The sequence below is a fragment of the Haemaphysalis longicornis genome, unplaced genomic scaffold (genome assembly GCF_048455015.1).
Source record: "Haemaphysalis longicornis isolate Haplotype H1 unplaced genomic scaffold, Haemaphysalis longicornis Haplotype H1 scaffold_6, whole genome shotgun sequence".
NCBI classification, from domain to species: domain Eukaryota; kingdom Metazoa; phylum Arthropoda; class Arachnida; order Ixodida; family Ixodidae; genus Haemaphysalis; species Haemaphysalis longicornis.
The window spans coordinates 11716493-11740903 of NW_027526407.1; the positions used below are offsets into that span (position 1 = coordinate 11716493).

Genomic DNA, 24411 nt, shown 5'->3' on the forward strand with positions numbered 1-24411 from the left:
GTTGAAGAACCAATATACGATCGAGCGCGGCCTGTAGGGGCGCCACTGAAATACCCCTAGAGGCCCGTTTCGAAAGCAGCCGCGGGAGTCCGCGTCCCGCTCCCCACTGCCGCCGCTGCTTTTGCGGCACGTTCACGACCGAGGTTTATCGTTTGCGGGCGTTTGAAATCCATGTTTATGTGGAGCAGTCACTCTGTTCGCAAGCGGGGTGTGTTTACGAGAGTGTAAATGTTTCTAACGCGATCTTAGTGTGGTATATTCGGTCTGTATAAGCGCCAGGTGTGTGTCACAGGCCAGCGTCGCGGATCCGGGGTATGATGGAGCCGATTGCATACAGTTACACTGCCCTGAATTTACCAGCAGTGTCTCCGTAACCACCGGTTCCTCAGATGTTCATGCTACGGCTGTACACTACGATGTAAGTCAGTTTTGTGCGCTTACATAATCAGCGGAGCACTCATACCTGACAGCACGCCAGTTACGTTTGCCAATATATTATACCTTAGATATTGATCACCACCATTTACAAGCCAGTCTGTGTTAATTCCGGGAATAGTCAACAAAAGTACGATGGACAATGCATAATAATTATACTCGGGGATCAGCACACGACAGAGTCGTCTTGTCGTGAGGTGAGCGCCTCTGCGAGCAGCGGTTCGTTTCCCGGCCGCGGCGGCCGCTTTTCTGATGGAGGCGAAAAGCAAAAACGCCCGTGTGTACGAGATTTCGACGCACGATAAAGATCCCCAGGTGGTCAAAATTAATCCGGAGCCCTCTACTACGGCGCGCCTCATCGTCTGAGTTGCGTCGGCGCGTTAAACCCTACAATCAATCAATCAATCTGCGAGCAGCGCGGAGACGGGCTTGAATATAATCCGCGTCCGCGACTAAATGCTTCTTCGAAATATCGTCACATGGCACAGGAAGCCTGTACAATAAAGCACAAACGCAAATCAGGGGGCCTTATCACGTGCCAAACTCTTTCAACGACCCCTTTCATCGCTTGTTGTATTGGCGATGAGATGTTTGAGTGGCGCCCCCTGGCTCTGACGTCGGCTTAGGGACTCGCGCCGCTGTCGTCTGCTACACTCCGCTTGTGAGGGGCAGCAGTGCCTGCGCTAGAAATCACCCGCTTTGATGTTTTAGGGCATCAAAGGCGTGTTTCTAGTAATTCAGTTATTTTTGCCAGCTTCTGACACATCTAAATAACTTCAGTCTGTATCCCCCCCAAGTTTGCAACACTTGAAGAGAGAGAGAACAACCTTCTTGAGAGCCTCGGTCAGAAGATCGTTTATAACTCGTCCTTCCTGGCTTATTCGCGGGGTTTAGCGCTCAGAGCTCCTCAATAAGTATTCGAAATGCATAGGCTTCCCTGAATTGTTTTTCAGATGCTCTTGTTAGGTGTTCCCAACGCATTAGTTTTTCTGCACCATCACAAATGTCTTATTAGTAGGTTTGGGAATGTTTGGTAGGCTCACGAAGATTGTGCGTATATTTTCTTAAGGCTGTATGGTATACATTCCCTTTTTCACAAATTGGCTTTCGTTATGAATGCATGCAAGAAGATGCATATCCGCAGCGTGCGTTGCCTATTCACATGCAAATACAAAGAGAAGGTTTGTGCCTGTTTGTGCTACGCCACCGCGATCGCGCCCCAGGCAACGTTGTCCAGAGTACTCGAAGGCGTCTTTTGTGCTCCGAATTTCTACAGTAACCGTCGTTATCATAACGAGCTGACTCTCAACCCAAACAATTATGACTATATTACGGTGTTAAGGGTGTAATATACTAGCTAACCAACGCAATAAATAGTATCCGCGCATATATTGCAAGAATTAAAACTGAAGAATATTTCCAAAAATCTCTTTATTGCTTGCCACCCATTCCAGGCGTAAGAAACAAATCCTAGTCTACTCGGGATGGCGTTCTATGAATCGAAGAAAATTACTCTCACTATCTTGTCCTGGACTGAGGACCTGGCCCACTAATCAGTTCGATTTTACTGTTAAATTAAGTTTTCTCCTCCTTCGCTTCCTCCTCCTCCTCCTCCTCCTCCTTGTCCTCGTCTTGAGCGCAGTTTTCCTATTACGCATATCTGAATATTGGGGAGATAAGGCTGTGAGAAATGTACTGAATTTCCCTCCAGGTCTGAACAAGCATAGTGTTACTGTATCTTTACCGTAAACGTGACTTGTTTTGATCAAAACACCTCCATACTGGTTGGAAACCTGGTATAAAGCCAGCACGCGCCCGTACTTACAGAAGGTGAAGGTTGTTTAGAATTCAATTTACATTTTTTGCGTGCCATACCGCATGTCGGCATACTTTCATGCCATGACAACGTAAAGTGATGTGATGCAACACTTTCGAGCGTTCGGCAAGGTTCGCAATCGCAATGCCTTCTGCCAAAGCCGACAGCCCCAAAGGCCTGGAATTTGTTTTGGTCTTGTATTTTAGTTGTTGTCGGTTACTAGCACCTGGCTGTTTTCTTTGTTAGAAATATTGCTCAATACAGAAGCTGACGCCTAGCTCCGACTCATCGCGCTCCGCACAGGACCGGCTTCGCAAGGAATGGGGTGACGCCGGCAATGTTTATTCCGTAGCGGTATCCAAAAGTATACTTAAACTCACGCCCTGAGCTAGTTTATGTGATTTTAAGTCTATTGTTATGATAAAAAGTTACGCACTCGCAAAATCTGGTGCGCACAAGCATCAGACGTCTACTTCACGCTAAGAAATAGCGGGGTGAGCGAGCCCGAGTGAAGCAGACGACATATGCGAGAATCCCTAAGCTGACGTCACGGAGGCGCGCTTCGCAGCGCCGCCCGTGGTCGAGCTCACCGCCAATACCCTGCATACTTCCAAAAATGCGTCCGCCATACAATCAGCTGTGCGTTGAAGTAGAACGCGAGATTTGTGTGTATGATTACTAAAACGTTCATTGCTTGATTCCGCTCCGCATGTAACACGGCGTTCCCCTCCTCTTTCGTCTCCCCCCCCCCCCCCCTATGTTTCGCGAAATAGCAGTGCATTTCGCGTATAGTTGGTCTGGTGAACCCTATCTGGCTTAAGTTTCGATGAACGTCTTTAGCATGTCAGAAGCTGCCCTGTTTTTTTTTTTTCATTTCCGTTAGAGCTATTATGTTTCTTCCTCACTTGCACAGCATCTCTTTTTTGTGGTTTCAATAAGTTGCATTGGTTGTTGCTATAAGGCGTGTGTGGGCAAATATTTAACGACGCACAGGCTTGTAATATACTTACATTTTCGCATGGTTTATATTCTTATGAAAGGCATGAGTGTTTGTCCGGGATTGGGTAATCATATCCCCGAAACATATTTTTCTGCTACGTATATATTCGAAACGAAGCCGCATTCGTTGTCCAGGCTGCAAAATGAAGTTAACCTCTCAGTGCGCCAGTATCAGGTCTAAACGAGGCGACAGTAGAATTCATTTGTGCTTGACGTATTTGGAGGTGAAAGTGGTGATATACTTCTACCGTCGCCGACGCCCGGAAGAGCGGCGACGAAGTGCGCAGAACGACGTCCCCAGGTAGCTCTTGCAGACGATGGCGCACTCTACGAAGACGCAGCTGCTATTTAAGTGAACTAAACGTACACTTGGCTTATATACGTAACCAGAACAAGTTTTTTTTTTTTGGGGGGGGGGGGGGCGCGGAAAGGCGAAAAGAAGGAAACCAGAACCAAAACACTGCACGAACCCCTATCAGAGAAGCGGCGGCAGAGAAGCGGCGGCAGGCGGCGCAGCGATCGCGAAGCTCGAGGCGTATATAGGGTGCGGGGTTAGTGTGAATAGCTAGGAGCACTTTCTTTCATTTTTGTTCTCGTGTTAATTGGGTTCCATGTCATGATGTCTTGGTGGCGCAACACTAACACAGACTGAAGAAATAACAGACAAGGACAAGCGCATACGGGCAAGAAATTTTATTAAAAAGAAATGCACATAAGCCTTTGTCTTTCTTATGTGCCTTGGTTTCAATAAAATTTCGGCTGCAAGTATGCGCTTGTCCTTGTTTGCCCCAATTTGTATACCTTAAAGGAGCCATGAAGACAAAATACAAGTTGGGCTTATTAGAAAGACTGCTTAATCCCGATAACAATGATACGAATATCATCGCAATCTTCGAACAAATAACGGAGATATTAAAGAAAACGTGTGAAGCAGTCGCGACCCCCTAGCCAATTTCCCGCAACTTTTCTATGACGTCACGGAACCTTGTTTGCGCGATTGGCGGCCGCCTAAGCGACCTTCCGCGACGACACATGACTCGACGTCTGTAATGGGGCCTCCAGTTCCATTTGACCGCATCACTCGAATGCTAACGTGCAGTTAACGCACTGAAAATTATGTTTTATTGTTGGCCCGTGTGACGTCATGCTTGCTCATAATACGTCACTGTGGCGCAAAATTTGAAAGTTTTTAAATACTTCTTGCTTTTTTTTTCGTTAAAAAAACATCTTTTGTGGCTGTAATGGAGCTGAGTGAGATACTGAATCGTAGTTCTTTCAAATTAAACAAAGTTGTATTTTCTCTTCATGGCTCCTTTAAGCTCCCGTAATCTGCACTAATCAAGAAGTGTTATAACGGTTGTTTGTGTGCATGCTGGTACTGCGGCCACGAACCATTTAGTGTTATGTCAACAAATATAAATACCGAACACTCTGCATTATGTCTCGTTATGAATTCCTCAGTGCCTCAGTGCCTGGACGAATTATCCGTGCCTGGACCATCTGGCTTTGCCGTGTACGGCCGTTCAGATGAGTGTGGGCGCCGTGCTCGCAAACATCCGGCCAGGAAACATCGCGTAAGATTGTGTTACTGTTTTTTAACCGATTCCAGGGGAGTCTTCTTTTTTGTTTTTACAGGATATATTAGACTATTATTTACATGACAAAGTTCTATAACCGACATTACATGTTCCACATGTGATAAAGACGTTCCTGCAAACAATAAAGGAAACTATTCGATATACCAACACCTAATATCTCATGCCACCGTTCATGAAAGATGCCATATCATGAAGCTCTGTTAACATCAACATTGACTTTGATGGTAACCCCAGCTATCTGCATCTAATTAAACGTAAAATTCTTAGAGATGCCTGAACAGGTAATGAATTATCAGATTTCTGTCAAGGGTGCTTGTGACACGCATCCATCAATATAATCCATCCATCCACGCATCCATCAATATAAGAAATTTTATTTAGTCTTACCTGTCGCGCACAAAATTTCTTTTACTAAAGAACATGACACTTGCTCATAGACAGGGCTCTGTGCTCGCCCTGTGTAGATATGCTAAGCCAAAGATAAGTTATAGTGTATGATAAGTTAGTGTGTGCATCTCTCTTTACAGCTTCCTTACTACCTCAGCGAGGCCGAAAGAGGAAGGTATATGCACCGAAGATGGCAGCCGTCATCAAGCGACTAAGCAATAATGTACAAAGGTATTTGAAGTCAGTTAGGTTAAAAAGCCGTCGAAACATTACTACGTGATAAGCACTCCAGAGGAAAAAAAGCTTCATGTTCGCCTAGAGTTCTACAAACTCTTTGGTAGCCAAGTGGCACTCCATTGTCGCAAGAGGAAGAGAAGGAGGTGGTTTCTAGAGGTAAAGGAATTCGCCTTGAATATGTACTATCATGGGCCAAGTCCTTACCGCCAACTCTCGAAAGCGTTAGCTTTGCCATCACCGAGGTCCCTCCGAAGGTGGTTATGTAAACTTTCACTGACACCAGGAATTATTTCAAATGTATTAGGCATCCCTAAAGACGTAGTGAAAAATTGGCTAAGAGAAGATGGGGCATGCATTAATGCATTTGATGAAATGTCACTTATACCAAATTTGCAGTACGACAGAAAGCCTAATATAGTCATTGGGTGTTCAGATGATGGCTCAGAGAGGATAACAGCGGTGTAAAAGTTGCGTTTCTCGCACTCCTTTTTGTAATCTCGCAATCGTGGGTGATGCCAGTGGCGTTAGCTGTTGCCAAAACTTCTCTGCGGGCGGAAAAAATCCAGAGACTGCTCCTTGCCTTGATAGCGCAGCTTGCAGAATGCGAGCTGTACGTCAAAACCGTGGTGTGTGATCAGGGGTCACATAATGTTCAATTATTTCATAAACTGGCACCGACACTGGAAAATCCATACTTCCAGGTGAACGAGCAAAACCTTTATTTCTTCTTCAACACCCTGCAGCTACTGAAGTTCACGAGAAATAACCTTAAAACCCCTCACCAGCTTTTCACTGGCACTGAACTTGTGGACTGGAGCTACATTTGTGAATTATACCAGTGCTCCGACCCACTTAGAGTGAATATGGCGAGAAAATTAACATTAGATATATCTTTCCACAGCATTAAGGTCAGGTTCGCCAAGAAAGTCCTGAGCGAGTCTGTGCCGGTAGCAATGTCAGTCATGATTGCTCCTGGCAAGCTGTCTGCGACTGTCAAACCTACTGAAGACTTGATTGGACTGTCAAACCTACTGAAGACTTGATATGGACAAGCTATTTGAATGCCTCAATAGCAAAACTGCCGCTGCCAGTACTCCTGGCAAAATGACCTATGCTCTGCGTGCAACCTCTGAGCACCTGCCTTTTTGTGAGGGGCAATCAAATGGATACCGTGCTGGCTATTTCCCAGCCCTAGGCAGCCGCATGCCATCCGTTGATGACTAGTGACCAAACAGGCTACCCTTATGCTGCGAAAACACCTTCATCACAATTTCAACTTCACTTGCCTCCTGACCCATCGACTAATAGCAAGACTCGCTAGAGAATCTTTTCAGTGCTTTGAGGCGGAAGGGTGACGGAACTGAGCATCCAAATGTGTTTCAGTTTTTTGCTGCGTTGAAACGCGTTTTTTTAAGAAGGAAATTGTATAATCTGTCATCTCGCGGGAATTGCGAATTTGTCGATTCACACCCCTTTACACGGCTGTCCTCAGGTAAGCCTAAATCTCAGTAGGCCTTTGTAACTGAAGCGCTTTTCCGAAGCGAGACATCGGGTGAGGACTTCCTTGGCATCACGAAGTAGAAGGTCTTGTACTGCTTTGCAGGCGGCATCGCGCAGCAATTCCTTGAGAATAGGCCAGTAGATTGCATCTGCAAGCCTTTCCTATGGAGTTGTGATCCGGCCTTCTCAGGGTGCTATTAAACCTTAGCAATGCTTCAGTCTCATGGTAATCAAGGCGGGCGTTTTGCCAATATGACGCTGCTTTCTGCTGTTTTTTTTTTTCGATGCAGTCAAGGACATGTAAAAGCACATGGGCGTGGTCGCGCATGTGTGCCGGGTGACTACTGTACTGAAAGGTAAGGCAAACCACCCTCTGCGCAAATAAATATTAAATGCAGAGCATTTCAGTAACTCACGATGTCACCCGCGTTGACGTCCGTAGTCCGCATCGCTCCCCCTACACTATATAAAAAAATGATACTTACCGGCGCCAGGTTTGGATCCCACGACTCTGCGGTCGGAATGCAAGGTACATGGTGCTCTACGCACTGCGCCACAAAGCCGACACAGAGTGGAAGCTTACGAACGCGCCTTATATCCTTGACTAATTCAACCGTCGGCCACAGGTGCGCCCTCTCCCGCGCGTCCTCCTCGCCTTCTCTCCGCTCGCAACACCCTCTCTCGCCGCGTTCGGTTCGGGCGCACAACAGGTGGGGACGTGCGCAACACCCTCTCTCGCCGCGTTGGGTTCGCGCTGACCAACAGTCGGTTCGCACGCAAGAACAGGTGGGGGCGCTCGCATCGCGCTCTCTCGCCGCGGTCGGTTGGCGCTTAAACCACATATGTCGTTCGCGCGCGCTCCGGTCGCTAACATCTGTGGCGTGATCGTGACGTCAACATCACGCGTTCGTGTGGTGGCGCGATTTCGGCGCTATAACACTCTCTCGCGACGGGAATTAGATTGGATTCGATTGGCTTGGCTTGGATTGGTCTGGATTTGGATTGGATTGGATTAAAGTGGATTGTGTTGCGTCATAGCCGCGCCACGTTGCGTCATAACCGCTCCACGTTGCGTCATAGCCGCGGCAGGGGGTTCACGGCACGTTTCACGTTTCACCATCGACTTCATCGACAATGTCTACGCTGGAAGACAACAATTACAACAACCAATACGTAATCCATACGACTTGCAGGCGCGCCCCCAGCGGAAATGCTCTGCCTTTGATCGTGCCCCTCGCGAGGGGGATGTTTCTTTTTTCGTTCTGGCGAACTCAGAAAGAGCCTGTTCGAGGGCTTTGCTTTACGATGCGGGCGGGAGTGCCGTTATGTGTTTTTTTATTCCTCCAGCGCGAGCGCGCGCCTCGTGGTTCGGCCTTCGTCGTCGTCGTCGTCTCGGCGCGGCGGACCCGCGCCGCTACACTACGTATGGGCTGGTTTCGCCCGCATTCCGCCAAAATGCCTGCTTGTTGCGCCGTCAACTGCACAAGCAGACCAGAGAAGTCGTCTGGGAAGACGTTCCACTTGGAAGTATTACAATATTTTTTTCTAAAAAGTGCCGCATACACCTACTGCGGCAGTTTTGCTAGGGAATGGCTATGCTGCACCGAAATTACATAAGTCGGGCCGTCAAGAAACACAGCGAGAGAAATCCGCTGCAAAATAGAAGCTGCAGAAGCTTCACAATTAGGAAATATTGACTTAGTCATGGTTTATTATATTTGGGTGCAGCATTTCTTTGGGCAATCTCCTGAACAGTGTATCTTTGCAAAACACTACAGCGCATTTAGATGTTTGTGCAGCGTATTGTTTTTCGGCAGACATTCATTGCTCACACAGTTGCGCTCTTGTTTTTCAAAATAATCCATAGCTGCCGTATGCGAATTTTGAGAACTTTTACTTGATTCGGTGAAGTTGCGCAAGTGCTAAGACTACTTGGCATTCTTACCGTGAGTGCTTTCATTATATCAAATGAGGAAGAAGGCGCTCTTTCTGTCCATGAGAGAGAGAGAGAATAAAACTTTTACTGAAGCCCAGTTCAACTCCGCGCGTGAAGGCAGACCAGTGGGGAGACTCCTTACTCCAGGATTCCCTGGCTCTGGCTAGCCACCCCGGCCCGTCTCACCAGGTTAAGCTGGGAGCCAGGTTCAGAGCTGGACAGCTGCGCCGCCCACTGTGAAGGGGAAGGGGGGGGATTGGCAGGGAGGTCGGGTGTGTGGGAGCATTCCCATACGATGTGGTAAAGGTTACCTGTTTCGGGGCAAAACTTGCACAGTGGTGGTGAGAGGTGGTAAGATCAAATGCCTATTGTATTGTGAGGGAACGTCCGAGTTTGAAGTTGGCGGAGGATGATTTCGTCAGCCTTTGTTAGAGAAGGGCGACGTGTCGGGAAGGTCCGACGAGACAGCTTATATTGTGTGCGAATGTCGTTGTAGGTGAGTAGGGGATGGGTTGGGTATCCAGGGGGGAGGAGGGCGGTCGGGGGCAATGGCCCGGTGTATCACTTCTCGGGCAGCGTCGTGAGCCGCTTCATTGCCAGCCAACCCACAATGGCCAGGAGTCCACAGAATGTGGCACTCCTCGGGGAGGTAAGTGGAGTGCTCAAGATGTGTAGGGCAGTGTGAGGAAGCAGACCTTATTGAAGATGCCGGCAGGCTTCCTGCGAGTCCGTGATTAGTGTCACGTAGTCGCGACGAGTGGGGGTAAGGGACAGCGCAGTGGCTATCTCTTCAGTTTCAGTTTGTGTTGAGGTCCGTGTGGAGGAAGTAGTGGTAAGACGTTTCTGTCTGTCGACAGTGGCGATGGCATAAGTTGATCGGTTTGGATATGGGGATGCGTCCACGTACAGCGTGTCCAGAAGATGGTGGTAGTCGTTGCAGATGTAGTTGGTGCGGGCGGTGGGACGACCATCGTGGATGCCTGGGTGCACGTTCCGGGGTATCGGGACGACTTTAATGCGAGCGCGCAGTAGGGGGGAAGATGTGCCAGGCAGTGAGGCTGAGTCGGGGTCGGATAGCCCTGACGAGCTAAGCTACTACAGCCAGTGGGCGTAAGCTTGAGGCGTTGAAATTGCGAAGTTCGTTGAGCTTCGCACAGCTCTGTCCAAGTATTATGTATTCCCAAGCGTAAGAACAAATCAGTAGAGGTGTTAGTGGGGAGACCGAGTGGAGTTTTGTACGCTCGCCTAATTAAAATGTCCAGTTTCTTCTGCTCTGCTGGTTTGAGCAACAGGTGAGGAGCTCAGTATGTACGGCGACTGATGAGGAAAGCTTGAACCAGACGGGCAGTTTCAGCTTCTTTGAGACCAGTACGTTCATTGGTGGGTGATGCGCTTAACTAGTTGTGCCAATTGAGTAATTGTGCGTTGAAGTGCCAGGATGGTGTGTGAGCCTGAGCCGTCTCAGGATTGTGAGTTCGAGTACCCTGAGATGGGTTACTACAGGAACGGGGCGAGTCTGTATAGTAAGAGCCAGGTCGGATGTCGGCGCCGTGTGTCGTTCCCGATTTCTATGCTGAAGGGTTAGCAGTGTGGATTTTATCAGGGAGCAGGTCAGACCACATTTAGAGAGATATATGCTAGTGATGTTGATTGCTCGTCGAAGGGATTTTTTTTGTTCGCCCATGGAACCTGAGTTGGTCCATATCGTAAGATCGTCGGCATATAGGGCATGGTGGCAGGATGGGGCCGTGTCCAGTTATGGAGGCAGATCTTTGAGAGCTATGTTAAATAGCAAAGGATAAATGACGGAGCCTTGTGGTGTTCACCGGGGGTGCGCTGGGAAGAAGGGTGTGCGTAAGCGGGTGATCCCCACTGTAGCGGTGCGGTTGGTAAGGAAAGCTCTCACGTAGTTGTATAGTCGTGTCCCAACATGGAGAGTAGCTAGGCTGTTTAGTAAGGTGTCGTGGGAAACGTTATCGAATGCGCTCTTCATGTCGAGAGCGAGGATACAGTGTTTGTGATGCTTCGGAAGGTATTGAGAAGGTCCTCCTTGAGCTGCAGGAGGATGTCTTGAGTAGACAGTTGAGATCGAAAGCCGTACATCGTCGTTGTGAAGAGGTTGTTATCTTCGATGTACGCCGTAAGTCGATTGTAAACTATGTGTTCAAGCAGTCTCCCGAGGCATGAAGTAAGGGAGATAGGACGCAGGTTGTGTATCTCGATTGGTTTGCCAGGTTTGGGGATCAGTGAGATGTCAGCGTGTTTCCAGGCAGGGTAAAGCGTCCCTTGTGTCCAATGATCATTTATAAGATTCAGGAGCTGGTCGAGGCTGGCAGGAGGAAGGCTGCGTATTAGACGATTCGTGATTTTGTCATGACCTAGTGCTGTGTTGCGTGTGAGGTTGCGGATCGCTGCCTCGAGTTCTTCGTAGGTAAAAGGCGTGTACAGCGTTGCGTTAGGGTCACCAGTATAGTCTGAATAAGAAGGCAGAGGAGTCTGTGGAGAAAATTCGTACTTTTGTCGTAAGGTGTTCACGAGGCCTTGTTCATCTCCTGGGAAGGTATGCAGACACAAATATTTTTAGTAAGTACAAGCAAAGTTAACGTGCTTTCGCCTTTTTGCAAGGGCGTCTTCGAAAAGGAAATGACGAATTACGTCCAGCCAATGAGTAAACTAATAGCATAGCTCAGATTGGTCCTGTGCTTCAAACAGCACTCAGTCCTAGCCCAACTTCCAACGCTGATCATCCATCGACACTTGTCTATACTTCCCTTACTTTTTCTCTATAGAATGCTCAGTCTGCGGTGTGATATTTGTTGTTTGTGTTGAAGAATTGTCGCACTTGTGCCCTAATCATGATAGAAAATGTGCGCATTCAAAATTTTGAAGAATAACTGCAATATACTGATTTGGAATTGTCCAATGATGCCCTGTTAGTAATGTTACAGCTTTGAATGAAGCTTTCCGGGTTGTGTCGCGAAATAAAGTTAAGTGTTAAAATATAAATATTCTTTACTTACTATGAATCGATGCAATAGCAAAAGCTAAATTGTGCAGGAAATTCGCTAGCTATTGAATGGTTTTTGGGCTACCAAGTTTACAATAATTAGGAAGAGATGCTTTTCGTAATGGTGTGCGAAATGTGCTGGTCATGTGCACTTCATAATCGTTTTAATATTCACGAACGTGTGTTATTATAAAACGTCGTTTCTGTAGAATTGTATTGTGTACAGCGAATGAACGTGGGGACCACTGCAGCAATTTTCTGTATACGATGAATTTCACGAGCATGTCTCTTATGTTTGTGTAACCGACATAGAATGCGAACATTTGTACTTTCTATACGAGATACACAGCTGTATGCTATTGTGGCATATATTGAATTTCTTCGTTTGCGATACGTTGCTAATAAAATCAGCGAACAAACCACATTTCCCGCCTACTCCTTTTTCTTGCCAAAACAAAGTTGTCACGCTTCAGGGCGTGCGGGCTCGCGCGTATTTTACGGTGAAAGATTACCAAACAAATGTTTTGTGCATGTGCTGAGTCCAAGCAAACGAGCGACTAAAAGCTGTCAAAAAACAAGATGTGCAGCAGCAACACAATGTTTTAAAAAAAGCAGGTGGTGTTTGTTCCCGCTTGCGGCACACAAGACAGGCGCGCGCTCGTTTTGCGCATAGCAGACGAAGCGGCACAGCGTTTCCTCCTCGCGCATCAACCAAGGCGTCACCGTAGCAGCATCTGTAATTTTTTGTAGTTTTATGCATTGAAAGTTTAGCCCACCAAGCACCAGGGAACGAATTGGCGCTAGTAAGCAATTTGCGCTAGTAACTCAGAGGGCGTACCAGCTGACTGAGCCGTGGCGGAAGCGCCGGATGCATTGCGAGAGATGGTTTTGGTGGAAGAGGCCAGCACGGACTAGCGCTCGCTGCACCACGGCAAGGCTGCATTTGTGAAAACTGATTTGGAACGATGTATCGCTTGCACGCATTTAGGCAGTTTCTGAAGTTTCCGCAACGAATTGGCGCTTCCCGAACAACGTTTTCGAGTGGCGTTGAAGACAGACTCCTTGAGACGCGACTGTTGGCTGCGAAACCATTCACCGAAGTTCCGAGGATTCCATCTGTGCCGCTGGTCGGGACGTCTTGGTTTTACTGCCCAGTTATCGGTAAGTGGTGGTGAAATTCACCGCAGCTGAATGGTGCAAGTAGCGGTAGGGCCGGATAATTACTGGGCTCGTAACCAACCGCAAAAATAAGGCTTTTATTGCAGACATTCGGGCTTGCCCATGACTCCCCGCACCACTTTTCAGCCTTTCTTTAGCATCACAAGTACTTCCACAGCGTTTTCAATGAGTCCGTACGCTTTCGACCTCAGACGGCCGCGACACATTCGAGCCAAATATTACTGCTTACACACATCCCAAAATCGAAAACCTTGTTCAAAACAGCTTCCTTTCTTTTCTATTGGTATCCTCTATCTCCGTGCATTGGTTGCGTTCTTCCATGTGTTTACCCCAGCACTATTCTCTTGTTAGCTGGCCTAATTTCAGTTGCAGCAACACATGCATTCGATACCCACGTTAACGGAAATCGCAACAAAAGCAAAGCACAACTAGAAGGGAACTCTGATGCGGCAAGCAAATGGCACAGTGCAGATCTGCACTAGAGATAATTTTCGCAAGGCTCTCCGGCAGAAAGGGAAATCCCAAGGTGTTTATCAACAGCCCTGTATAGTCCTCTGTATAACCGCCGAATTGTTTTCTAATATCGTCGGAGCCACGACCGCCGGGTCGGTCAGCACCTTATCACTGTAAAAAGCTGTGAAATAAGCGAAAATATTATGTCGTAAAATCCGCATGCGCAGCAATGGTCTCGCCAGTGGAACCGATTGGCTGCGGCCGCAAGTGCTACACAGCCTCTTTCTGATCGTAATCAGCCGCCTATCTTCATTTCTTGGAACAAGGCGCTCGGGACATCATTGTCAACATACAGCAAAGAAAATTTCCGGTTGATTACCAGGGTGAAGCGGTGTGTAGCACTTGCGGAAACAGCCTAGCAGACGACGATTGCACTGACGGGGCCTATCTGCGCATGTAAACTGCGTGATCTATTCCCGCTCGTTTCGCCGCTTTCTACATTGATAAGGCGTTGACCCACCAACCAGTCGACGCCCCCGCGATATCAAGAAATTCGGCGGCTCTATATTTACATTATTTTCCAAAGAAAGAAACCAGCAGTCGGTGCGACCGCGCGTACTGGTTCCGCGGTCTCCGGTCTGCGCGGGAGACATCTACTAAAAACGCCTGGTTTGAGACCGGTAGATTGTGAGCATGCGTGACGCGCATCAGCGTGATGGCTGTTTCCCTTGTCGTTGTGCCCGTTACATTTGCTTCCGTACAGTCGCGTGCGATTTGAAAGTAATCGCGCGAGCTTCGACCGATAAAGGCGATAACGCCCCCGCGCGGCCTTTTTCGGAGTGACTGGGACCTAGTTTATGCATTCTCCTTCCTCTCTGTCGCTGTTCCATCAAGCAGTGATCACTCCCCCGGCTAGTAAACCACCCTTTCCGCTTTGTGGTGATCTTGTGTGGTTGTAATCACGTGTGTGTTTTTTTATTGGTTAACGTGAGCAGCGATAGCACCCATTGTTATAAATGTCCAGTATTTCCCGAGAATGCGTTTCTGCGCACCTTTTTGAGAACTGCTGTAAAATACCACGACTGGGACGTCGTCGCTGTGTGCGCGATAAAAAAGAGGAAGGGGTTATTGATTTTGCTGCTGGAGTGATGGCTGCTGGAATAAACAGCGACCGAGGGAGAGAAGAATGCGTAAACCAGGAACCAGGCAGAGTAAAACAAGCCGCGTGGGGGCGTTATTGTCGTGGTCGGTCGACGCTCGCGCGATTACCTTCAAATCGCACGCGACTGTACCTTCTTTTGCCGTGAGAATTGCTGCCTGCCCTGTCTGGCCGGCAAACAAGAGTGGAGGTTAGCGATTGTTAGTGCAGCGTTTGCTGCCAAAAACTACGTGCAACGCTTAATTTTCGCGGCGCCATACGCAATTTCTACAGGTTTTTTTTCTGTATGCGAGAAAACGAACAACGACCGCCGAAAACGCATCGCTGCCGGTGTTCTAGACTGACTAGATATCAGTCCATGATCGCTTGCACAGTATTGTGGCGTTAGCCCGTCGGTAGGGACGTGCAAAGCCGAGTACAGAAACCGGATTGTGGTGCCCGCCGTTCTCTAGCATCGTATTGGCAGAACGATGACGCAATGCAGGGCTGTACGCCAAAGATAACGCAGAGGAAGAACTCGCACACCGTGCGCTTAGGTGGGGATAATCTCTAATGTTGTTTCCCGGCCCGGCAGCGCAAGCATGCAGCGTTTATCATTGTCAAAGAAGATGCAGAAGCAAAGGAGACGGTCACAGCGACAAGGGACACAGCCATTGCGCTGATACGGGCCGCGCATGCTCACATTCTACCGGTCTCAAACCTGGCGATATCACTTGGTGTGTCCTGCGCAGTCCGGAGCACGCTGCTTGAGGTAGTTAGAGACAAGCGTCTCCCAGACTGTACTGTCGAACTGAAAATACGAGCTCCTAATCTTATGTAGATATCTTAAAGGCAACATACTGCGATTGGCCGCAAAGCGGCTCTATCTTTTCCGTGAATTTCATTTCATTGATTCACCGTGAGATTGCAAAAAATTTTAAATTGCAATCTTCTGTGAAGACATTGCTTGTACGGAAGTATATGGTACAGAAAACAGCTGTAACACCTGGTTTATTCACACGGTCTCTGTACAAATTATAACGCGAAGGGCTGCTCGAACGAGTCAAAAATATTTTGCGGATATTGCTCATGTAGTGAAGGGGCGGCGTTTCTGAGCTCCAGACAAGCGTAGATAAAGCTCAGGTGACACGCAGAGCAAGAAAACAGGTATGACATTTCGGGTGCGCTGCGGCCCATTTCGCTCCCGAAGCGTGATATCTATTTTTTAACTCCGTCATTCCCCTGTGTGTCGTCTTCTGTGTCATGCTTCCTGAACAGATATTCCGTTACACTGTCGACTTGTCCAGACAAGCATGACTGCTGGCGTTCTTCTGCAGATTGATTGATTGAAGGGTTTAACGCGCCGACGCAACGCAGGTGATGAGGCGCGCCGTAGTAAATTCGCTCCGGCTTAGTTTTAACCACCTGGGGATCTTTAACGTGCGCCGAAATCTCGAGCACATGGGCGTTTTTGCTCTTCGCCTGTTCTTCTATACACGTTCCCGCAATCTGAACCGGCTAGTTCTGTTTTTGTAACTTCTATGTCCTTCTTCTGTACAACTCACAGCGATCAGGATGCTATAAAGAACCCGCCGCGCTGACACAGTGGCTAAGGCGTTGTGCTGTTGAGCCCAAGGACACGGGTTGGATTCCCGGCCACGGCAGCCCCTTTTATGATGGGAAAAGCAAAAAGTACTGTGAGCTCGATATTTCGGCGCACGTTAAAGATTCCCAGGTGGTCAAATTTAATCCGGAACCCTCCAATACGGCGTGCCTCATCGCCTGCGAGGCTTCGGCGCGTCAAACCGCATAATATTCATCATTGTTGTATAAAAAAACTGCATGAAGCTAAGTGTACTACATTGCTTTGTAAACATGTATATCAACTTTTTTTTAAACACGACACTTGATCAAGAGTACGGATGAGTTTGTGCGGCTTTCATGTTGAATATGCCGCAAGCCGTGCGATATTAAAGAACTCCTCCGTGAATATCTACTACACTTCGAGCATCGATAAATATATCTCCAGTTAGACATAGCTGTAAATTTTCAGGACGTACGAAAAGACCGCAAGGTACGAAAAGACCGCACACTTTTGTTTTGTTTTTTCTTGACGAAAAAAACCTAATTTTTTCCCAAGTGCCCTGCCCGAAAACAAACAGAATTTAAAACATTTCACTTCTAGTGAAATGCTTTTTTTTTGTGAAATTCAAGAAATTTTTTCCAAATATTCTTGAGAAATTCAAGCCTCCCATGCCCTGTCAGTGTCAGGGGAGATTGATTACTTCTGGGGAGCTGTCTGAACTTTGTCTGTTGCACATACACGTTTGACGCCCTTTTCTTCGAACAGTCGTTGTGCTTTAAGCCCTAAAAAGTTAATAGACTTTGCTTCTGAGCTACTGGATGAATTAGCGACGAATATGCGTACGACGAACTGCTCCACGCGACAAATGTTTCTGCTGCGAATTTCCCCATTACGAAATGCCCTATTACGAGTTGCCTTTCTACAAATCGTCCGTTTTCCATAGCATTCATCCTGTAAAAAACGAAAGGAATGGACAGTATTCGATCGGAGTTGTACGTCTCTGCGTTGAAAAGTTTTCGCTGCATCCGTTCACTTGCAGGAAATAAAAGCGCCTAGTTCAACCACCGCCCATAATTCACGCCGATTCTCCGTCTACTTAGCAAGAAATGCTCGGAATGCAGAATAGCTTGCGAACAGACAAGACGGTTTGTATTTCTTTAGAGAAGGCACAAGTGGTCATTGTACACGCAGGGTCATCGACCGCGAGGTGTGTCAGCGCCTTGTCCATGCGCGACTTCCGCATTGAAAAGGCGCTGAGACTGAGAGGCGAGACTGATGACGCACTGGTGAGCGCCGCCTCCTATAGAAACGACGCCTTCCCTTCCGTTGTTAACAACCGGCGCCGTTCGTTGACCGGCTGACGACGGAAACAATTAACCTTATCTAGGCAAAGAAAAGCGCTCGTAGCGGGCAATACTAAAAGCACAATCGATGGCCCTTTCAGCCACGGGTGCCGGTGACGTTCTTTTCCAATACTGCTAATTGCAGGGCGCTGCCATAACGAAAGCTAAACGGACCCGCCGCGGTGGCTCAGTGGCTAAGGCGATGCGCTGCTGAGCACGAGGTCGCGGGTTTGATTCCCGGCCGCAGCGGCCGCTTTTCTGATGGAGACGAAAAGCAAAAACGCCCGTGTGTACGAGATTTCGGCGCACGATGAATATCCCCAGGTGGTCAAAATTAATCTGGAGCCCTCCACTACGCCGCACTTCATCGCCTGCGTTGCGTCGGCGTGTTAAACCCCACAATCAGTCAATCGCGAAAGCTAAACGGCTCTCTTTGCATGTACACCGCCCTCTGTACACCGGCCTCTGCATCTACACCGCTTTGTTAACTTCACATGCGGAGGTCGCTCTTGGGAGCGCTGTTGACGAAGCTTAGTGCGTTTTCTTCCACTGATTCACGGTCCGATGACTTGGCACTGCGGTAGCGGCACCCGAATTCGAACTAGTATCTATTCGGAGCTGAAGCCCGCGTCCCTTGAGCATCAGGTAGAAGAGATATCTGCGATAAGGGCGAGTCACCAAAAGTAATGGCGGCGCCTGCAAGCGCAAGCACAAGTCGCCGCGTCAAACTATTATCCCTTCGTAAAGGAAGTTGAGAGAAGGGCGAAAGCTTTCTACATTCAAAGCTGCGTCAAAAGTGCTTCAAAACATTCGCTAAAAGAGCGTGCAACCTTCGCTTTAAGTGCGTCCAATACATCGTCAAACATTCAAAGACTCAAATCCTAAACAAAGAATGAACCCATGCGACGATTTTTCGCGCACTAAGTAAACGCATCTACGAACGACCTAAATGTGTACCGTTACGAGGTTTATGACATAAATGTATATTATTGCACCCCATTCCCAGCAAAGATGCATACCTCTACCCTCAACGGTTTCGTCGCCGTGGAAAAAAAAAGACCTCCGTAGGCAAACACCCCAATGTTTAAGACGTCGAGTGCATGCATCAGGCTTATCAGGCATACAGCATATAGCCCAGAATTCGTTTTTAAGGAAAACACAATACGGGCATCGAAACCGCATTATGGATGTTAACGCGCCTGTGAACAATGGGACCCCGCACCACGTGTTCGTTGTAGAGCTTATGCTTGCAGATTATCTCTGAAGGCTAGGCAGGACCGTGTCACTAAATAGAGCAGTTCTTTCCCAAGACGCCGAGCGCGTGCGTCAGGCTAGGCAGGACCCAGCATTTGCCTCCGGAGAAGTAGAGAAGGTATTGGAATACGCCAATGAGGCACGTAAGTCAGCGTCGTTGATTACTTTGTCGTTCAACAGGGTTGAGACATTGCCGCATTTCCGGCTTCGCCGTTAAGTTGGACCAGGTCGTTTAACATCGCTACCTAAGGTGCAGCAAAACAGCATGTTTGGACACACTTCTGTTGCTGAAATTCTGTTACACGCGTTATTAAGTGCAATGCACTTCTTAAGCGACCCTGAACCTGCGTCCACCGGCGATGTCCGCGCACGTGGAGATGGGCGCGCGCAGCCTGGCCGCTGACATGGCACATACCCACGTGGGGGATTGGCCAGGAATCTCCTCGTCTTCCTTGGCAACGGGGGAGATGGGCACGCGCTGCCTGGCCGCTGACATGGCACATACCCACGTGGGGGATTGGCCAAGAATCGGGCGTGAGAAGGGCTAATGCACCTGCTTAAAGGAGTACTGACACGAAATTTCAAAGCTGAGATCCGCTCTAGCAATCAAGTACAACGACAACACAAATAGGTGTCTGTGAATAAATGCATCTTTCTTTCTTTGTAGTTGTGTGTGTGTGTGTGTGTGTGTGTGATCTCTCTTTCGCAAACATTACCGAACCGCGCAAATTCAACTCGTGCATACGCACTTTCACATTCTTCCCCTCGGGGAAATGCGGGGAATTTTTAATTGGGATTCGGAACGACGTCAGTCGCGCGCAGCCGCGGAGCAGGGAGGGCAAACAGAGTTGACCGACTAAAACTCATAAAAAAAAACAAAATGGCAGCGCCCATGAACCCTCGCAGTGTAAACAAGCGTCACTAAATAAGCTACGTTTAAGAGTACCGCCACTTCGTGCACCCGAAAGCGTTCGGGGGCCATTTTGTTTCTGGCTTGCAGTGTTGCAATCTCTCCCAACGAAACCACCTCCGGTCGTCACGGGCAAAGTGCGACCGGCCGCTCTAGGGTCAGCGCAGCAGAGAGAGAGAGAGAGAGAGAGAGAGAGAGAGAGAGAGAGAGAGAGAGAGAGAGAGGGGCACCCAGAAACAAAACGGCTGCGCCCATTTGAAAACAAATATCACGTGGTGCCGACCGACCAATGAAAATCCTGGCGGCGCATTACAATGACAAAAAAGAGTGCAGATACTCTAAAAGCCTTTATTTAGTGACGCTAGTCTAAAGAAATGTCGCGTAATGCGAATAGACCAATGATCATCGCGGCGGCAGGGAACAATAGCAGAAACGAGTGCCGATACTCTGTACACTTATCTGCTGACACGGGCCGAGCGCAAGCGACAAGCCCGCCAAGACAACGAGAAACGCTTCATACCCTCCTCCATCACCACTTGTAGTCGTTTACAACAGCTTCGCTGGACATCCACTTTCGCAGTAGGGTATGGCGACCAATTTTTTCTGATCGACTCTAGAACCACTCCTTTTTTTTGCGATTTTGTAGTAACCGTTTTGACGCAATGGAAGCCCCGTTTTCGCGCGCGCGTGCTGTGTCCAGAGATCTCAAGAGATTTTCAGTGGACCAACCGGTTTATGGGGAAGTACATCAGTGTTTTGATGGTACGCCAGTTGCCCCACTAAGAAAGCTTTCGCTGTGAAAGGTCCTTTGGCTTGAAAGTTTACCCGCGGAATTCGAATTTCGCGTGCGTTCCCATTTTTTCCAGTTCACCTTCCGCAGCCGCGCGGGCATCTGCGTACACACACGCACGCGCGAACAAATATATTGTTCAAATATTCAAATTGTTCAAACTTCCAAACATATTCTTGTCATTTTGAATGTTCTATCGCAAACATCAAGAGCACATTCGTTTTCAATCAAAAGAACAGGGGCTAGAACAAGTTCCGTAATAATGTTTTTTGCCTCAAGCTTGCCAAATGCTTTGTTTTTACTCAAACATGTCGACCAGTATAAAGTGTGGTCCCGCGTTTAGTGTTCTGAAAAGGCTTTGTTTATATTGGCTTTTCGTTTCAGGATTCTTTTGATATGGTGGCTGAATCGAGGGATAGACAGACTGAAAGACCTTTTTTTTTATTTTTTGTAGCCCAAACAAAATACGACCGGCTGTTGAACTCCTGTTTGCTGCACTTTTGCATAGAATTGCCCTTGTCCCCCAAACATGTTACCCTCAAAGTTCGGAGATACGTGAACTCAGCCGCGCTTAAATCGTACCAAAGCTGCGTCTACGATGTCTGGAATACACTAGCCTGGTGTCTGAGCGTTGACCTGTATACCCTACGAGCAACACCGCGTCGGTGAACGACCGCTTGTTCGCTCTTCGCGCTGCATACACGCCGCATGCGTCAATGCAGCTGCGGGAGCCTTTCTTCTGCGCATGACCAATGCACGCCCGGTTTGGCAACACACACTTGTTCGCACAGGTGAACGATCGCGCGAAAAGTGGAGTCACGGAAGCTTTTACAGATTCCCTAAAGCGGGAGATTGCGCCAGCGGGGCCTATGTGTTTATCTTTGATATATTAGATGCGACTGCATCTCATTCACTCGCCTTCCCTGCATCCGGCGTCGGCGTTGTTGTCGGCGTCCGCCCCTCCCCCATTCTCCTCGCCGCGTGAGCTGCGCTTTCCGCCGCTCACCCCCTCTCCTCTCCGATAGCGAACACTCTCTCGTGAGGGGCATTGAATTGGATTTGAATGGATTGGCTTGGCTTAGATTGGATTTATTGGATTAAAGTGGATTGTGTTGGGTTGTGTTGCGTCATAGCCGCGGCAGGCGCACTGGTAGGCCTAGCACTGGCGCCGGCGCGTCCCCTCACCGTTATGTGCGCTATAATACGCGGTGCCTGCGCCGCTCCGCTCCATGGTTCCAGCTCCGTTCCTCCGCTGTCCAACGCTGCAGCGTGAACCCCCTATGCGTCGCATCTACACAGGGGTTCCCGCGAGGGGAGGTAGGAGTTTTTTTACGCATTTTATTAATATACAAACTCAAAAAGCTTATATTTTAGGCACATTGAAAGCGGCTTGGCATAAACAATTACACGCGTAAATGTGTGTTACTTTCCTAAAAAAATAGCCTTGTGCAGAGGGCTTAAGGGTCGCGCCTTGTCGTCGTAGCTCGCTCGCTGGACAGAGGTACAGAGTCGGCGTTCCGTCGTAGCCTCTGTCGTCGCGGCGTACCCGAGAGGCTTAGAAAGTCAAACAGTTTGTATAGTCATAAACGTTCGAAACTCGTGAACTGCTGGCGCTTGTCATACATCCCCCCGTTGTAATTAACCGACAGCGCACGCGTTCATTTAGTTAGGAAGGCTCGTTGGGTTGGTTTTTACGATAGTAAGCAAAAAAAAGTGGCAGTGCAACGCCTGAACGTGCGGGAGGAACAGCAAGCACAAAAAGAACAGAACTCCCGCTGGCGCAGCTTCAGGCAGGGGGTGCGCGAGCTCTGCGAAGGCGGGAAATTTAAAATACATTGTATGGTAGCAGTGAGCGGATAACGGCGCTACAGCCCATTATGGCGAATCACTGCTCTGCACTTCCGATAGCTTTCACATTGAGTCGAACAGCTTTATTTGTTTTTAGGGAAGGGGGGTGGGGGCTACTTCAACCCGGACATTTTGGCCTGTCTGTCTGTCTATGTGACTCTCGATTCAGCCATCTCGCGAAATTTTGAAATATTTCTTGAACAATAAGTGTATTTAGGCAAACGTCTTCGTACCGCTAACTCTGAAAGCATGCTTCATACATGTCAACATTGTTGAACAAAAAAAATACTAAGCATATTTGAGGCAAAGCATCAACACATAAGTGATCTTAGCAGTGTTTTTAATTGGAGATCGATGTATGATTGATATTTGCAATGAATGACAAAATATACGCGTTGAAAATAATACTTTGACCCAAAATGTAGAAACAACCCGCACACGAGCGTACATGTTGTGGCAGCCGGCATTCCAAGAGTAGAAAGTTTTCAATAGATCGCCAGCAAGAAGAGGAACGCGGGAAATTTAAATTGACTTGATCAAACCTCCCCCGTGTTTATGGTGGGAACTGGGAGACAGGAGAGGAGGAGCTTAAAGGATGCGCGGGGAAGAGAATAGATATGTTTACGTAGCAGAGACGGTAGAAGACTATCGCCTTTCGACAACATTCGCAGCGAAGTCAGCAGATATGGGGGCAATTTTAGATGCGACGGCATCTCATTCGCTCGCCTTGTCCCTTCATACGGCGTTGTCGTTGTCCGTCCACACCCCTCCCCCATTCTCCTCGCCGCGCGAGCTGCGCTCTCCGCCGCTCACCCCCTCTCCTCACCGATAGCGAACACTCTCTCGCGAGGGCCATTGGATTGGATTCGATTGGATTGGCTTGGCTTGGATTGGATTGGATTTTGATTCGATTGGATAGGATTGGATTAAAGTGGATTGTGTTGGATTGTGTTGCGTCATAGCCGCGCCACGTTGCGTCATAGCCGCGGCAAGGGGTTCACGGCACGTTTCACGCGATGGGAGAATCAACCTAACGGAAACAACACCGGAACCCCTTATGCGTCGCATCTACACAGGGGTTCCCGCGAGGGGAGGTGGGAGTAATTTTTCCTATCAGGCCCGCCTATGCGTATGCAACTGTTTGTGCTCTGTAATTAATGCAACTGATAGTTTCCGCTCGTCTTACGTATATCCAGCTTCCGTTCTCCTCCGTCTCTAGTAAGCACTGAGCGCTGTGAAACATCAACAAATTTATTGCAGTAAAATGTGCCTTCAGTTCTACTAGAGAGTTAAGGAAGCCTAAACATAGCGCCTGCCTTCTTCAAAAAACACGACGCTCCACGAGGGGTCAATTAGTGCTCCTTAGTTAGATGTATTTGAGAATTTACCGAATAATGTCGGGCCACTCTTGAGGCATCCCCGCTGAAACTAGGCGCGTTTTAGAAGTTGGCCTTTTGCGGCACCAGCGTGTTTTTGCACGCTGTTTGCTGTTTCGTATTGCAGATTACTGGCCGCCATAATACAAGTAGCGACATCTGACGAATTGGTCTTCCGCAAGCCTGACCTATTGCTTTAATATCACATAACGGTCACCTAATAGTGGTGAGATAAAAATATCAAGAATGAGAAATGCTTGCTCTCGCCTCTTATCCGGTCGCTGGCCTGCGCTCGATGCGGGCGAGGGAGACTGTGAGATGTATGTGCTATCAGCGCCATTTCTGTGGCCAGAGGACGGCGAATGCTGCTCAGAGCCTGTGAAAAGTAAATGAGATGAGATATATGAATGGGTTATCGCCAATAGCCTGCGGCTTTTTTTCAGTTGCCGTCGGGGCAGCCATACGGGGCTGCTGTATGGTTCGTTAACGGCTGTAGTTCTCCAATATCTTCGTACGGCACATGTACAGTCTTTGTCAAAATTTTGTGGGCTGCGGTGACCGTGGCCGGAGCGGGCGCGCCGCCGAGCAGGGGCGCTGCGCTTGCCGCTGTCGGCTGGTTA

The 24411-nt window shown here is 48.4% G+C and overlaps 1 protein-coding gene across 2 annotated transcripts in view; it reads left to right on the top strand.

Moving 5' to 3' along the window:
* LOC144142235 (putative cytochrome P450 301a1, mitochondrial) overlaps positions 1-24411 on the top strand; it is an 84406-nt gene that overhangs the window by 22102 nt on the left and 37893 nt on the right. Inside the window, exon 1 of one of the 2 annotated variants that reach the window (XM_077673597.1) lies at positions 12719-13076. The exons of the other annotated variant lie outside the window; for it this stretch is intronic. Within the exon in view, the coding sequence (XP_077529723.1) occupies positions 12881-13076 (196 nt within the window). The 5' untranslated portion in view covers positions 12719-12880. Of the gene's footprint in view, positions 1-12718; positions 13077-24411 lie in introns of those variants that run through there. 2 annotated transcript variants of the gene reach the window in all.